Source organism: Prinia subflava, chromosome 8, assembly GCF_021018805.1.
Source record: "Prinia subflava isolate CZ2003 ecotype Zambia chromosome 8, Cam_Psub_1.2, whole genome shotgun sequence".
NCBI lineage: Eukaryota > Metazoa > Chordata > Aves > Passeriformes > Cisticolidae > Prinia > Prinia subflava.
In genome coordinates, this window is record NC_086254.1 from 7564201 (window position 1) to 7577212 (window position 13012).

At 58.2% G+C, this 13012-nt stretch overlaps 2 protein-coding genes across 2 annotated transcripts; both read right to left on the bottom strand.

Moving 5' to 3' along the window:
* Nucleotides 1-774: 774 nt before the first annotated feature.
* On the bottom strand, nucleotides 775-9014 carry TRARG1 (trafficking regulator of GLUT4 (SLC2A4) 1). The gene is made up of 3 exons (XM_063402706.1): nucleotides 8516-9014; nucleotides 3572-3704; nucleotides 775-3027 (listed from the first exon to the last, which is right to left on the bottom strand). Exons 1-3 carry the CDS (start codon nucleotides 8903-8905, stop codon nucleotides 3020-3022), a joined length of 531 nt encoding a protein of 176 aa, XP_063258776.1. The 5' UTR covers nucleotides 8906-9014; the 3' UTR covers nucleotides 775-3019.
* A 1999-nt stretch (nucleotides 9015-11013) lies between these two features.
* On the bottom strand, nucleotides 11014-12332 carry BHLHA9 (basic helix-loop-helix family member a9). Its single transcript, XM_063402705.1, has one exon. It carries the CDS (start codon nucleotides 12283-12285, stop codon nucleotides 11554-11556), a length of 732 nt encoding a protein of 243 aa, XP_063258775.1. The 5' UTR covers nucleotides 12286-12332; the 3' UTR covers nucleotides 11014-11553.
* Between the last annotated feature and the right edge of the window lie 680 nt (nucleotides 12333-13012).

Sequence of the window (13012 nt, forward strand, 5' to 3'; positions counted from 1 at the left end):
CTTAGTTCTTCCCTTTTGCTATACTTTATAGTGAGGTGAGAAGCATCACCTGAGCTGTCCAGCGAGACAGGAGGCACAAACAAATCCTCACCCTGGGGTTTTTGGGGGAAATCTTCTGCCTTCTCCTGCATCCAGGGGAATCCACTGCTCTGTGCTGGGACTTCTCCTGGCAAGGACCACTGCAGCTCCCTCACAAAGCCCCCTCCTTCCTCTGGCTGCAGGAATCCCATTTGGAACCACAGTGGGGTACAGTTTGTTTAGATCCCACTGGAAAAAAAAAAGATTCCAAGGAAATCTGTGCTCATGCATGGTTCTGTTAAGGAGGAGGAAGAAAAGGGGGTTGATTTGGGAGCTGCTCAGAGCCTGAGCATTTGCCATCCCTGCAATTAGAGCAGTAATGTGAACCCACCTCATGGGGGGTGGCAGGGTTTAATCCTTTGGATGCAGAGAAGCACTTTAGATGAAAGGCTTTATATAATGATAAAAGAGCATTTAAATTCTTACTTAATAAATGCTCTCAAGTCCTATAACTCCCTCCAGCACTTTTCCCTGAAAAAGGGCCATTCCTGCCCAAGGAGGAGCTTCCTGGGCTCTTCCCATCAGCTGAATTCCAGCAGCTCCAAGGGCAAGGGGCAGGAGATGCAGGGACAGGCAGCACTGCCCTTATGTAGCTCAAAAAAAAAAACCCATGTGTTCCCCAGCAAGCAACTTTTGGGTCAAAGGGTTAAAAAAGGACACATTTGGGGGATCTGGTGGGTTTTCAATAGCCATGAGATGAAAGTTTGAACATCCAAGGGAGGGTCTCTGAAGGGCTCAGGAGGAAAAGATGCAGTGCCTGGGCAGAGGATGGAGGAGGGAGCTCCCACCCAGAAATGCTCAGCAGTCCCTGTTTGCTGAACTCACAAAAGGTAAATAGCAAAAGAAAAGTTGCAGATTTGGTCCATTTTAGATGCCAGCAGTTTGTGATGGAGTGCTGGCAGAGGAGTGGATGGGAATGGAGCCCGAGAAAGTGCTGGAGTGATGTGCTCTTGCTGTGAGGCCCTGCAATCCCTTTTAGTGGAGGGAAAAATGTTGACAGCGTGTCTGGGGGATTTGGCTTTCTCACCCCCTGCATCCAAAGAATGTCTAGAGGAAAAAAAACACTTGAAAGAGGAGCAATCAAAAAGGTGACAGGAGGATTTTCACAGAGGTGCCTGTGGCTTTGCACATTAGCTACTACAGAGTAACTACAACATGGATTTACACTTCACCCCTACTCTGTGCTAACCCCGTGTGCCCACTCAGAGCCCAGGGAAGGCGTTAGTACCAAGCAGGTTCCATGTTGTGAAGTTTCTTTCGGTGGATTCTCCATGTAGACAAGCCCTGGGAAGCATCAAATTTGGTCTAAATTTGGGCTGTTTTTCAGGAGATTGGAGTCAGGGAGCAGAAGTGAGACAACAGAGAGGCCGGGCAGTGCAGCTCTTGGTCGTGCGTCCCCAAAGTTTGGATCAAAGAGACTCAGGGAGCCAATGGACGTGGCCAGAAGTCACAAAGCCTGACTAAAACAACAGGCAATGGAGCTTTGCATAGTCTGGGTGGGTGGGGAGAGGGCCAAGCCCAGGAAACCCCCGCAGCCACGAGGGAGGAGAAAGGCTGGGGCTGGATGGAGCCTCGAGGGAGCATCTGGGGATCGGGGCCCACAGGGATGGGCCGAGGGAGCCGTGGGCTGTGGAAGACATGGCAGGGCCTGTGGTACCTACAGACAGAGTGGGAGGAGCAGAGTCTGTTCTCTTGTTAGGTTAAATACAAAACATTAAAAAATAACACAACGACTGGCGGGACTGACCCAGGCAGCTCCGGGGGCGCTGGGGATTTTCAGAGCTGCAGAAGAGCTGGGTGGGGGGTGCAAGGAGAGGAGCAGGAGCCTAAAACTCCTTCATGCCCCTGAAAAATCTCCTAGAAGGCCCTAAGCTGAAGCCCCAGAGGGTCGGGGGGATGAGCACTGGCAGTGGTGGGGGCTGGATCACGCTGAAGCCACATCGGGGTGTGAGGGGGGAACGGGATCCCCGTGCCTTGGTGCTGCTGTTGGGCATTAACCAGGCTCTTGTCTCGGTGCCAGGGGTGCTGACCTCCCTTTGGGTGCACAGAGAAATGTGTGGCCTCACAGGGAATGCCTGATTTTGCCTTCCATTAAAAAGCCCACCATGGGATGGGGGTGAGGAGGAGCCTGGGGTTCTCATGCAGCAACATCCTGCTCTGCCAGCTCTGCCCTAAGTGATAAAAGAGCTCGTAGGAACAGACATGGAGAACATTCCCAAAGGCATGCAAATGGTCATTGTCTCTTTTTTTTTTTTTTTCTTTTTTTTTTCTTTTTTTTTTCATCAAAAATACAAAAGCACCCACCACATCCTCCAGCTTTGGCAGCTGCGTTTCGTTTCGTTCGGAGCAGAGCCGTGGTCCTGCTGCAGCTCTGCTCTCCCTCCTCCTCCGTGGAACAGCTCTCAGCTCCTGATGGCAGTTTGAGCTTTGTTTTGTTGTTTTTTGTTTTGTTTGTTTGTTTTTCTTGTAGAGATGGACAACTTGACGATTTAAAAACCAACAACCCCCCAAAAATCCAGTGACTTGTGCCAAAATTCTCAGGAGGACTCCTCAAAACATCCCCTTCTCGCCTTGTATTTTCCTTCCCAAGCCAGCTTCGTCCTGGAGACTCTCTCCTCCTCTTGCACTTTAGTTGTCTCCCCACTCCGTGAGTTCTGCTGGAGGGGAATGAGGTAGTGGATTTCCCCCTTCTCCTCTCCTCGTGGCCTCTCCCATTCCTACTCAGGGTGATTTTTATCCCATCCCTGGCACAGGCTCACTCCCAAGAGGCGGTGGATTGAAGCATGCGTTCCTTCCGACGGCGCTCCAGAGCAGACTGTCTAGGGCTGCCCACCTACACTGTGACAATTTTTGTTTTGTTTTGTTGCAAGGCTGAAAGTAAAAACCCCAAAAGGAAAGTTGTCTTCCTCCTCTTCAAGGTATTTGCATGCTGAAACGTCTTCTAGGAAACTGTAAAAGAAAAGAGGGGCTTAGGGCAGCTTCCAGCAGTCAACAGAGGTTCCCCTTACACTCCTGGCTTGGTTTTGGGGCATTTCTGAGGTCCCTGTTTGTCTGAGCTGTGCTGGTTTGGCAGGTAGGGTTGTGTTTGGGGGGTTCCCAAGACATTGTGAGATTGTATTTCTGGGCAGGTTGATTTGTGTCCTGAAACCTTTCTTGTTTTTACAGCACTCCACTCTTCTAAACCCAACCCCAGGCTCTGCCAGGGCAGGGCCTTTTACCAGGGTGGTCACCAGGGCACTTTGGACAGCACAGGGAGGGCTTTCCCTGCCGCTCATTTGGGCAATGTGTGTTTCTACTGGAAGGAGCCTCCTCTCTGAGCTGTTCTTTGTGTGTGTGTGGAGCTGGTGATGGCCAAACCAAGCTGGAGCCGGTTCCCACCACACTCAGGCTGGGATAGAGGTGGGGGCAGCTCTGTCCTATCCCCTGGGCTGGGGCTGGGAGCCCGCTGAGGTTCCTGCAGGGCTGGGCTGAGGGGAGGAGGAGGCAGGGTTACCTCTGACGCTGAGTGAGATGTAGAGCACGATGATGATGGTCCCCAGCACGATGGAGACGATGCTGAGCAGCCTGGCCATGCGTCCCAGCCGCCGGGCGCCGTCCGTGTCCCCTTGCTGGCCGCTGTTCCTCGACTGGGGAGACACAAAAAGAGTCCCCTGAGAGAGGCAGCAGCTCTGGGGGTGACTCCCTGGCTATAGAGCCCCAAACCCAGCCCCGTTTCCTTTCCCACTCCTTTAATTGGCAATCACTTGGCTCCCGAGCAAAAAATGCTGGAAGTGAGGATTCCTGGTGAGGGAGAAACATCACTGCTGAGGGAAAGGACCTCCTGATCCTGCTGGGAAGGGTGAGCTGGGCGTCCTGCCCGTGGCTGGGGGAGCACCCAGCACTTAGCAGAAGGGCAGCTGTGCGAGGAGCTGTGGTGGAATTACTCACCGTGCGTCAGCATTTGCTGCCAGCCTGGCTACTGGGAGCAAAAAGCCTCCCCAAATTCGTGCAGTGCCCTTCTGCCACCCACAAAACCCATTGGGAAGGGGATCTGGAGAGAGGAGAAGTGGGTAAGGGGTTTGAAGGTTCCCTTGGTGACATTTTCACCTGGTTGGGAAAGCTTGGAGTGAGGGGAAAGAGAAGCAAGGTGGGATAGAGGGAGAAGGGAGCGCAGCATCCTTGATCCAGTGGAGGAGTTGGGCAAAACCCCCCCAAACTTCACTGGGAATGGGATTTTGTTGATGATTTAACTGGTTTGACATAGATATTCCTCCTCTAGGGCTGCTTATATGTCTTTAACACTTTAACATGGGTTAAAGGCTTCTTCCCCTGGCCCATCCATCTCCAGCCATGCTGCCTTGGAGGAGAAGAGGGGGATCTGGGGCAAGCTGTGGGGCCAGCAGCTCCCACAGCCCTGTGCTGTGTGACAGCTCCTCCCTTTGGAGCATGGCTGCTAAAACTGGGGAAATTCTCAGCTAAAAAAACCCTCAAGTGTACTAGTTAAAAAGAGTTAAAAGTGGAAATGGATAAAAGCAATCCCAGTTTTCTTTCAGAAAATGTGTTATCTTAGAAATATCTCTGATGGAAAGGATCCCCTGCCTCACGTTAAAAAAAAGAAATATTAAGAGCAGGGAGGCCTAGTGCAGCTCCAGCAATAATCATGAAAGATCACAGAGAAGCTGAACAAATACTTGATGTTACTGCCCCGTTTCCCATTCATCCTGCTTTAATTCCCCTGCCTGCTGGCAGCACCGTGACCAAACCATCCCCAGCCCAGGCTGTGCATGGGCTGCTGCTCTGCAGGGAAAACGCAGCTCTGGAGGTTTCCCTGAGCTCGTTTGAGTTTGTGTCACCACGTAAATAACACAGCAGAGCCTCCAACAGGAGGGTGGCTGCTCCCACTGCCCCCCTGCCAGGGTCCTGCTCCTCTCACGAGCCACCCTGGCCATCGCTGTCCCCACCAGTGACACCAGCAGATCTCAGGACCTTGTTCCTCCCGGCCTCACCAGCAGGTTTGCCAGAGCTGCTCTGAAAGCGATGGGATGCAGCCAAGAGTTATTTTCATCCCAGAACAGGAGGTGACAAAATGAAGCCTCATGGGTTGGTGGTGAGAGATGGGGAGGATGCAGGAGCCCAGGGATCGACAGGATCCCTGCCCTGCTCACTGACAGCTCCAGCTCTGGGGATTTGGTTTTTCAGTCTCTGGTTTTTGTAACAAGTGTAATATTTTGGCAGGGTGTGGGTTAGATTGCAGCGAAACACGCACTTTTAGCTGTCTTCTAGGCAAAATATATAGGCTAAGGGATTCTAGATATTTATCACTACAGCTTCTGGAAGTGTTTACTGCTCATTTATCCCCAACAATTATGAGAAACACATCAGCACTGGCATGTGGTGTTTAGTAAGAATTTGGTACTGTACATATATTATTCATCGGTGTGGAATGGTTTGATTACAGCCCTCTAGTATCACTAATCCCTTGTTTTGCTTTCCACATAGAAACATTAACATCTTGTTTATTAATCGAGGCTCACCAAGGCAGAACACTCCGAAAGGCTCGAGGGCTCTGGGGGTGTGAGTCACTGTGTGAGCGCCAAGGGACTCCCTGCCACAGCCCAGAGCTGGAAAATCTGCAGGACCTGGGCAGTGGGTGCTGTTCTGCAGCACCCGTGGGCCAGGTAAGGCTGGCTGACTCAAGAGTTATTAATTTTACCTGTTTGTCACTGCTATCTGTTCCAGTTACTGCTCAAAATGGGTTTTTTCCCTAAGTGGCCTTGCTGCAAACAAAGGCAATTACTTTCCTCCGCTAGTCCCAGGGATGGAGAAGACAAATTATCACATCCTCTTTCCTGCAATCTTTCCCAATTTATGAACTGGCTTTGGATGCTCTCTGCTGCCGTCCACCAATTACTCAGAATAAATCATTAATCCCCAACACTTGGTGTTTTTGTTGAAGGAAACATTCCAAGAGAGGCATAAGTCAACTCCAGAGACAGATGACTGTGGCACTTAAAATGGATGAGGATAGTCTGACTTCTCCCACATCTTTTGGGAAATGACAGAACTTATTTTGGATACCAAGTGCTGTGCAGAACAGCCCTTGATGTTGCTATGTGGTGGTTCTGGCTGGATTTTTTTCATTTCCCTTCATCTGTTTGGAGTTTTTGTACTCTGGGATGTGGCTCCTCTGCTTCTTCCCTCTGCACTTTGGTGGGAAGAGGAAAGGATTCACAGCAGGAACCAGTGTTAGCAGGAACAGGCTGGGGAGGGGGGCTAGAGTGGGGGTTTTTTTCCACCTCTGGCCACAGGCTTTGCTGGGATCTGAGAGCAGCTTTTGAAAAATGATTTATGAGACACCAAACTCAAAAGCATTCATTTACTTTCCTCTCTGGACGCTGCTTATTACCCAGGGAAAAAAAATAAAAAAGAAAAGAAAAGCTTTCATGTGCAAAAGCTTTGACTCAGGAAAGGAAAGCACAATGGCAGAGCTAAAAGAGTGTCAGCACATTGTGGAAAGGTCCTCCTGTTTCCCCAGGAGATGGGAATCACAAAAGCCAGATCTGTGCATGATCAGGGACACCTGGGCCTTTCTCTGAGAGAAAATCTGAGCCTGGGGAGCCTCGGGGGTCACTGGCAGCTCAATTCCTCCCTGCTGTAAGAAGGTGAAACATCAACCCGTGCCCTGAGAGCTGCTCCTGGCGGCAGCAGGACCCAGCCAGCTGTGTCCTGGATCCTCAGGGAGGGAGGGAGGGAGGGAGGATCACTCCTCATCCCGCTCTGCTGGTGCCCTGTGGAGGTCCCTGCCTGGCAGGTGGGTGTGTGGAGGAGGGCCAGGACTAGAAAGGGCTGTAATTAATTAAACCACAGGACAGAGAGTGCAGGGGCGACAGTGCAGGGGCCAGAGGATGTGCACTGGCTACTAATGTGCAGTGTGTGTGCCATTAACCTTGTCCTGGAGAACAAGCTCAGCTGAATGCACCTTCTGCCTCCCCTTCCCCAGCTCTGGAGGAGCCCTGGCCAGCGCTGCCAGTGGCCTCGGAGGCAGAGGGCAGCCCAGTAACCTCACTGCCTTGCTGGTCCTGCCTCCCCTTGGGTGTGACAGTCCCTCTGTGCCTGGCAGGATGAACCAACCCCTGCTCTTGTCCCACTCTTAACTCTTCCCCTCCACGGGGCTCGTGTGGCCCAAGGCACATCCCCACCACCCTGGAGGCTCTGGAGCCTGCGAGGGACAGTGTGAGGATCTGATTTGCATGAAGGCTAATGTGGCTGGAAAATCCCCGTGAGAGACCTTGTTTATTACCATGGATATGCAACACCCAGCTGCTTTCCCTCTCCTTGCAGTGCAAAGCCAAACAAGGCTGGCTGGCTTCCCTGTGTGCTGCCTAAACAGGCTGTGCCACACAACTGTACTACGCAGATGACAGCTGGCACTGGCAGAAACGATGATTCCTCCTCAAAATGGAAATTGGTCTCCCTAGAGGGCTTTTTGTGGCAAGAGCCCGTGCCTGCCTTCAAGTCGTTGGTGGTTTTAGGGGGGGAAGTGCTGGCAGCAGGTGCCCCTCAGTGTATTTCTGTGTGGTAAGCAGGTAATGGAGCTGATTTTCAAAGAGAAGATTTGCCTTTGTTGCAAGTCAAAGGCATAGAAGGTGCTGGGTGTGTACAAGAGAGCAGCATCTGCTGGGGAAGGGGGTGGCTCTGCTTGTAGGGCTGTGCCGACTGAGCCACCTGTACCCGAGATGGGTGGGAGGCCGGGCTGGATTCATTCTCCCCTGCTCGGCTCTTGGTGTGTTTGCTGAGGTGTGGGGGATGTTTAATGGAGAAAATTTGCTTCTCCAGGGCGACTAAAAGAGCTGCAGGTGCAGCCCGTCCCTTGGAAGTGCCTGAGGCCAGGCACCAGCCGCCAGCCAGGGTCTCCCCAGTGCTGCAGGGCTGTGCTAGGAGGGGCGGGGGAAGATCCCTGTCACTGCTTCGCCCCGCAGCTCCTTCCCGGGGAAGCCCGGGGAGCCGTTCTGGACCGCTGCCTGGCAGGGACCGCGTTTCCCGGAGCCGCCGGGCTTCCCGGAGCCCTGCCCTGCAATCCCACCCCCCTCTCCATCTCCATTCCCGCCACCTCCCCGCATCTCCATCTCCATCCCGCCGCCTCCTTTTCCATCTCCCTCTCCCTCTCCATCCCGCCGCCTCCCCGCGCTCTGCCCCGGGCTCGGCGCCGCTCCCCGCCCGCCTCCGCCCGCCCGCGGCCCCGGCCCGCACCGGAGCTGCGGGAGGCGGGCAGGGCGGCACAGCCGGGCCGGGCGCTGCGGAGCGGAGCGGGCTCCTCCCGCCCCGCCGCTCCCCGGTGCCGGTGCCGGTGGCGGCGGTGCAGCACCGCGGACAGCTCCGGGGCGGCCGTCGGGGCGGCGGCGGGGGAGGGCGGAGGAGAACCGGGCGGGTCCGTGCGCCCGGCGGGTCCCGCACTCACCATGATGGAGAAGACGAGGGCCACGATGTTGAGGGGCCAGACGGGGCAGAAGCAGGAGAAGATGGCGAGCACCAGGTAGTCCCGCGGGCGGCCCTGCTCCGGGGCCGCCGTGCTGGTGGCCGTGGACGAGGCTCTGCCCAGGCTCAGCCGGGACGGCGACAGCGGCGGCGCCTCCAGGTGCCCGACCGACACCGACTTGTAGCCGAGCCCGTGCCCGTTGCGCTCCGTCTCGCCGGGCAAGGCTGCCGTGAAGGATTTGGAGCCGCGGAGGCCCTTCTCCTCGCGGCCCTCTGTCGCCGACAGCAGCTTCTCTGTCTCCTGGAAGCGGGTGGGCAGCGCAGTGCCCGAGCCCGGGCCCGCGCCCCCGGGCGCGGAGCCGGTGCTGGCCATGGCCCGGCGGAGCGGGCTCCGGCAGCGCCCCGCCGCCGCCGCTCTGCGCTCGGGGCCCGCCGCCCCGCGGGAGGCCGAGCCGGAGGAGGGGCCAGCCCGGCTCGGCCCCCGGGGCAGGATCGGGGCCGCGGACCGCCTCCGGGGTGTCCCCGGTCCCCCCTCTCCTCGCCCCCTTACCGTGCTCGGCCTCCGCCCGGCGCGGTGCGTGCGGCGCCGCGGCCCCCGGGGATGCTGGCGGGGATGCGGCGGGGCGGAGCGGAGCGGGGGAGAGCCGGGGAGTCCCCGCCGCCTTCAGCCCGGCCCAGCCCAAGGCTCTGGCCCGCCCCACCTACCCCCCGCTCCTCCCGGGGGCTCCCACGGGCTCCGCTCCGCTGCAGCGGTACGTGAGAGCCCGGCCCCGAGCGGGCTCCGCCCGTGCCCGCGGGGCTCGGGGCCGCCTCCGGCCGCGGGGTGCGGGGGATGCCGAGGGCAGCCCTGCTGTCCCTGCTGGCTGCCAGCCTTTCCCCAGGCAGGTGGGGGACGTGCGGCACGGAGCAGACCCAGCAGCCCCTCACGGCTGCGGAGAGGGGCTGGAGCCGCCCTGGGTCTGGGCAGGGCTGCCCGAAGGGTGACGGGTCTGGGCAGTGTGAGGGTGCCCGGTGGCACCTGTGGCTGCAGCCGCTCTGGAAATCATCGTCCCCGGGCACAGGGATGGGGGAGGATCCGGGCACCCTGTGCCGAACTCGCCCTGCCCTCGCTGGGTGGGTGACCGTGGCGACACCACAGCTGGGGACAGGGGCACCAGAGCAGTGACATTCCGCATCCCTGCATAGGAGCTGCACAGCAGAAGGGGTGTTGGTGCAGTGTGAGTTACACCCTCTCCATCTTTCGAGCGGGGATGATGTGAGGGGCAGGAGGGAGGGCTAAAACAACCCTCAGAGCCCGGATGCCTCGAAAACATGGATGTTTTCCACCCATTGTGTATTATGCTTCAGTCCCGAATCTGCCAGGGGTTTCCCTGGCAGTGAGTGCCATCTACGGGGCACACCCAGCACGTTCTGCCTCCCCGAGAGGTGCCCGAAGAGCCTTCTGCCAGCCGGGACTGCTGCCCAGCCCTGCCCGGAGCCTTATCCCATCCTGCAGCCTCCAAACAGAATCAGGAGCCTCAGTTTGTGAATGTGAATCTGAGAGCAGAGGGGTGACCCTGCTCGGGGGGCTGGGGGGTCTCACGGGGTTTTGCCTCCCTTCCCCTCCTGCCTCTGTGACCATCTGTTTCCATCTGCCTCACTTGGGCTGACCACCAAAGCTGGCGTGGGAAAAACACAGAGATGCAAATCCGGGGGGAGGGAGGGCTCCTGCCCGAGTCAGGGTGTCACTGAAATGTTCTTTGAGCGCTGCTGCTGCTGGGCTCTCCCTCCCCGTGTGACAGCTGCTGACAGGGCAGGGCAGGGCCATGCACCTCCCCAGGGAGAGCCAGAGCAGGGACAGCCACCAGAGCAAGGATGCTGCAGGGAGAAGCAGATTCCCTCAGAGGATGTGGCTGCAGGCCTTCCTCTGGCGAAGAACACCTGTCAGAGGCTGAAGTCTCACACCATCAGCATTTTAAAGAGGCTCCTTTGCTGAGCAAAGAGCTCTCTCTCCTGGCTGCCACCAGCGTTCCCCTGCTCATGGACGAGCTCCCTTGTCCCACCAGAGATGAAGGAAGGAGGAGGAGATCCCGGTGCCCAGCAGCAGAAGGTTGGGATGGTTGTTCCAGCACGTGTCCCCAGGCAGGGAGAGGGCTCAGACTGCCCCTGGAGTGTTGATAGCACTGGGGTGGGAGCAGCAGGGCTGGAGGAGCCTTGCAGGGCTCAGCACTGCAGGAATCACACCGTGCAATTTGTCCTGTCCAAAAATCTGCCAGCTGTGGTGTGTGTGGCTGTAAATCCCTGCCCGATTCCTGCAGCAATTCCAGTTCGCTGAGCATTGGGCAGGAGGGAGCCCTCACAGCTGGTCCAGGGGAGGGACAAAAGGGACTTTTCCAGTAAAATTCCCCCTTCCTCCCCTCCCCGGGACTCGGCCGGCAGCGTGCTATTGGCCTGTCCAAACAGAGCCACTTCCCCGGGATCAGAAGGAAACCGCAATCGGATGGGTGGGTTTTATGAAAGCCGACATCTGTCTCCCCTCCCGGCCTCGCCAATCTGCCAGGCACAAACGTCTGTACCAATGAGCTTAGCGTCAAAAGTCCCAGGGCAGTAACCTTTCCCTGCTCCTGCTCCCCTCCTTCCTTCCCCGGCGGCAGCCAGAGCCACCCGCCAGCCAGGGGCTTTAGCGTGATCCCCATCTGTCCATCCCACACATATTAACAGCCACTGCCCTGCTGCCCGGTTTGTAACTCGTGTTTTCCCGCGGAGCAAGCAACACAGAATAAATAACAGCGGCGATCAGCAGCAGTGAGACCTCGCGACAAGAGACACGGAGCTGGCGCTCCCAGAGGAATTCCCGCTTTCCGCAGGAGGGGAGACCCGCAGCGGGGCCCTGTACGGCGTGTCCGGGGGCTCTCAGCATCGCGGCTCAGCTCCACATCCCGCAGCGCTTCTCTCCCTCGCCCAGCAGTCCTTTCCCGCTCCCCCCTCTGTCCCACGGCTCCGGCACCTCCCCGGCACCGTCCCGCCACCCCAGCCCGCGGGTCAGTGGATGGGGAGGCGCTGCTGGTGTCCCCAGCCCTGGCAGTAGCCCAGCGGCCAGGGGACAGCCCCGGCCGGGGGTTCCTGCAGGCTGCCCGTGAATCGCTGCTGGGGCGCGGGGTGCGGGGTCCCGCTGGAGTGGCAGGCGGGGCCGGGCGCGGGCCGGTTCTCCTCCGGGCTCTCGTAGTGATGGAGCTGCCCCTGAGGGGAAAACCCAGCGCGGAGAGGGGACGCAGGGCACCGTGTCCCCGCAGAACCGGGCTCCCAGATCAGCTGGGGGCGGCTGCCCTTCACCCCCGACTCCTGTGCGGGGCCGGCGGCCCGGGCGCGGCACTCGGAGTGGGCACAGGGCCAGCAGCACCCGGCGCCCTTCAGGGACAGCGACAGAGCCGCGATCCTGCTGATGGCTCGCCGGAGGGTCGCGATTTTAGAAAGCCTTTTGCCACCGAGGTCGTGCTTGAGGGCCAGCCGCAGGGCGTTGAAGGCTTGGTTGTAGTCCAGGATCCTCTTACGCTCTCTGACGTTGGCAGCCATCCTCCTGGCCTTGGAGCGCGCTGGCCTGCTCCTCTTCCTCACCTTCATCCCTTCCGCGTCCCCGGGGCTGGCATCTGCCTCCCTGCCTCGGGAGACCCACAAACCCCGCCTGTAGCACGCCTGGGGTGCGTCCCCCGCTTCCAGCTCCTCCTCGGAGCTGTCGGGCTCCGGCCCCGTGCCTTTCCCCACGGCTCCGGCCATGGCAGCGGGAGAGGCGCTGCTGTGCTCCTGCCTCCTGGGCGGTGTGGGTGACACTCCTGCAGGGACAGGCACCCGCCTCTAAAAACCTCCGGCAGGGCTCGTCACGTGGCTGCCCCGACCCTCCTCACCTGCCGCAGGTGAGGCACAGGGACAGAGCCCTGCCCGCTCCCTGCTCCGAGCTGAGGCACCAGCGCTGGGGTGCCCAGGATGCTCACGGGCCCCCGGGGAAAGCGCCTCCACCAAACACACGTTGTTGCAGGGGTTGCTTTAGTGTCTGCTGGAAATCTGGGTGCTGGAGGAGTTCCCCCTGCTGCTCTGGCCTCTCCTCTGCTGGGCAGGCGGGTGGCTCACCCTGGGACATGCCGGGGTTCTCCGTGGGGCTGTGAGGCAGAGTCCTGTGGGGCATCACCACTTTGGCTCTTCCTTCCCCCTGCTCATGGGTGCTGCAGCAGCTCTGTTATTTCTCAGCTAAGGGAAACAGAAGCACGAAATTGTGCCATTCGTGAGGAAAGCAGCAAGTCTTGTGCTCGGGTACAGAAGACACAGTCCTAGAGAGCTGAAAGCATCCGTGGGGACAGGGGGAGGTGGGTGCCTGAGCAGGAGGTGCAGGAATGTGCAGGGCTTGGCACGCCTCTGCCCTGCGGAGCAGGAAGCAGGAATGTGGCAGGGGGGATCGGGGCAGGTGATAAAAGAGCTAAAGTGCTACCTGCCTCCAGAGCCTTCCTGT

Coding starts and splice junctions, on each gene's coding strand:
- TRARG1 (XM_063402706.1), bottom strand. CDS start 8,905: ATGGCCAGCACCGGCTCCGCGCCCGGGGGCGCGGGCCCGGGCTCGGGC. Junction 3,705..8,515: donor CCCTCGTCTTCTCCATCATG/GTGAGTGCGGGA, acceptor GTGTCTCCCCAG/TCGAGGAACAGCGGCCAGCA.
- BHLHA9 (XM_063402705.1), bottom strand. CDS start 12,285: ATGGCCGGAGCCGTGGGGAAAGGCACGGGGCCGGAGCCCGACAGCTCC.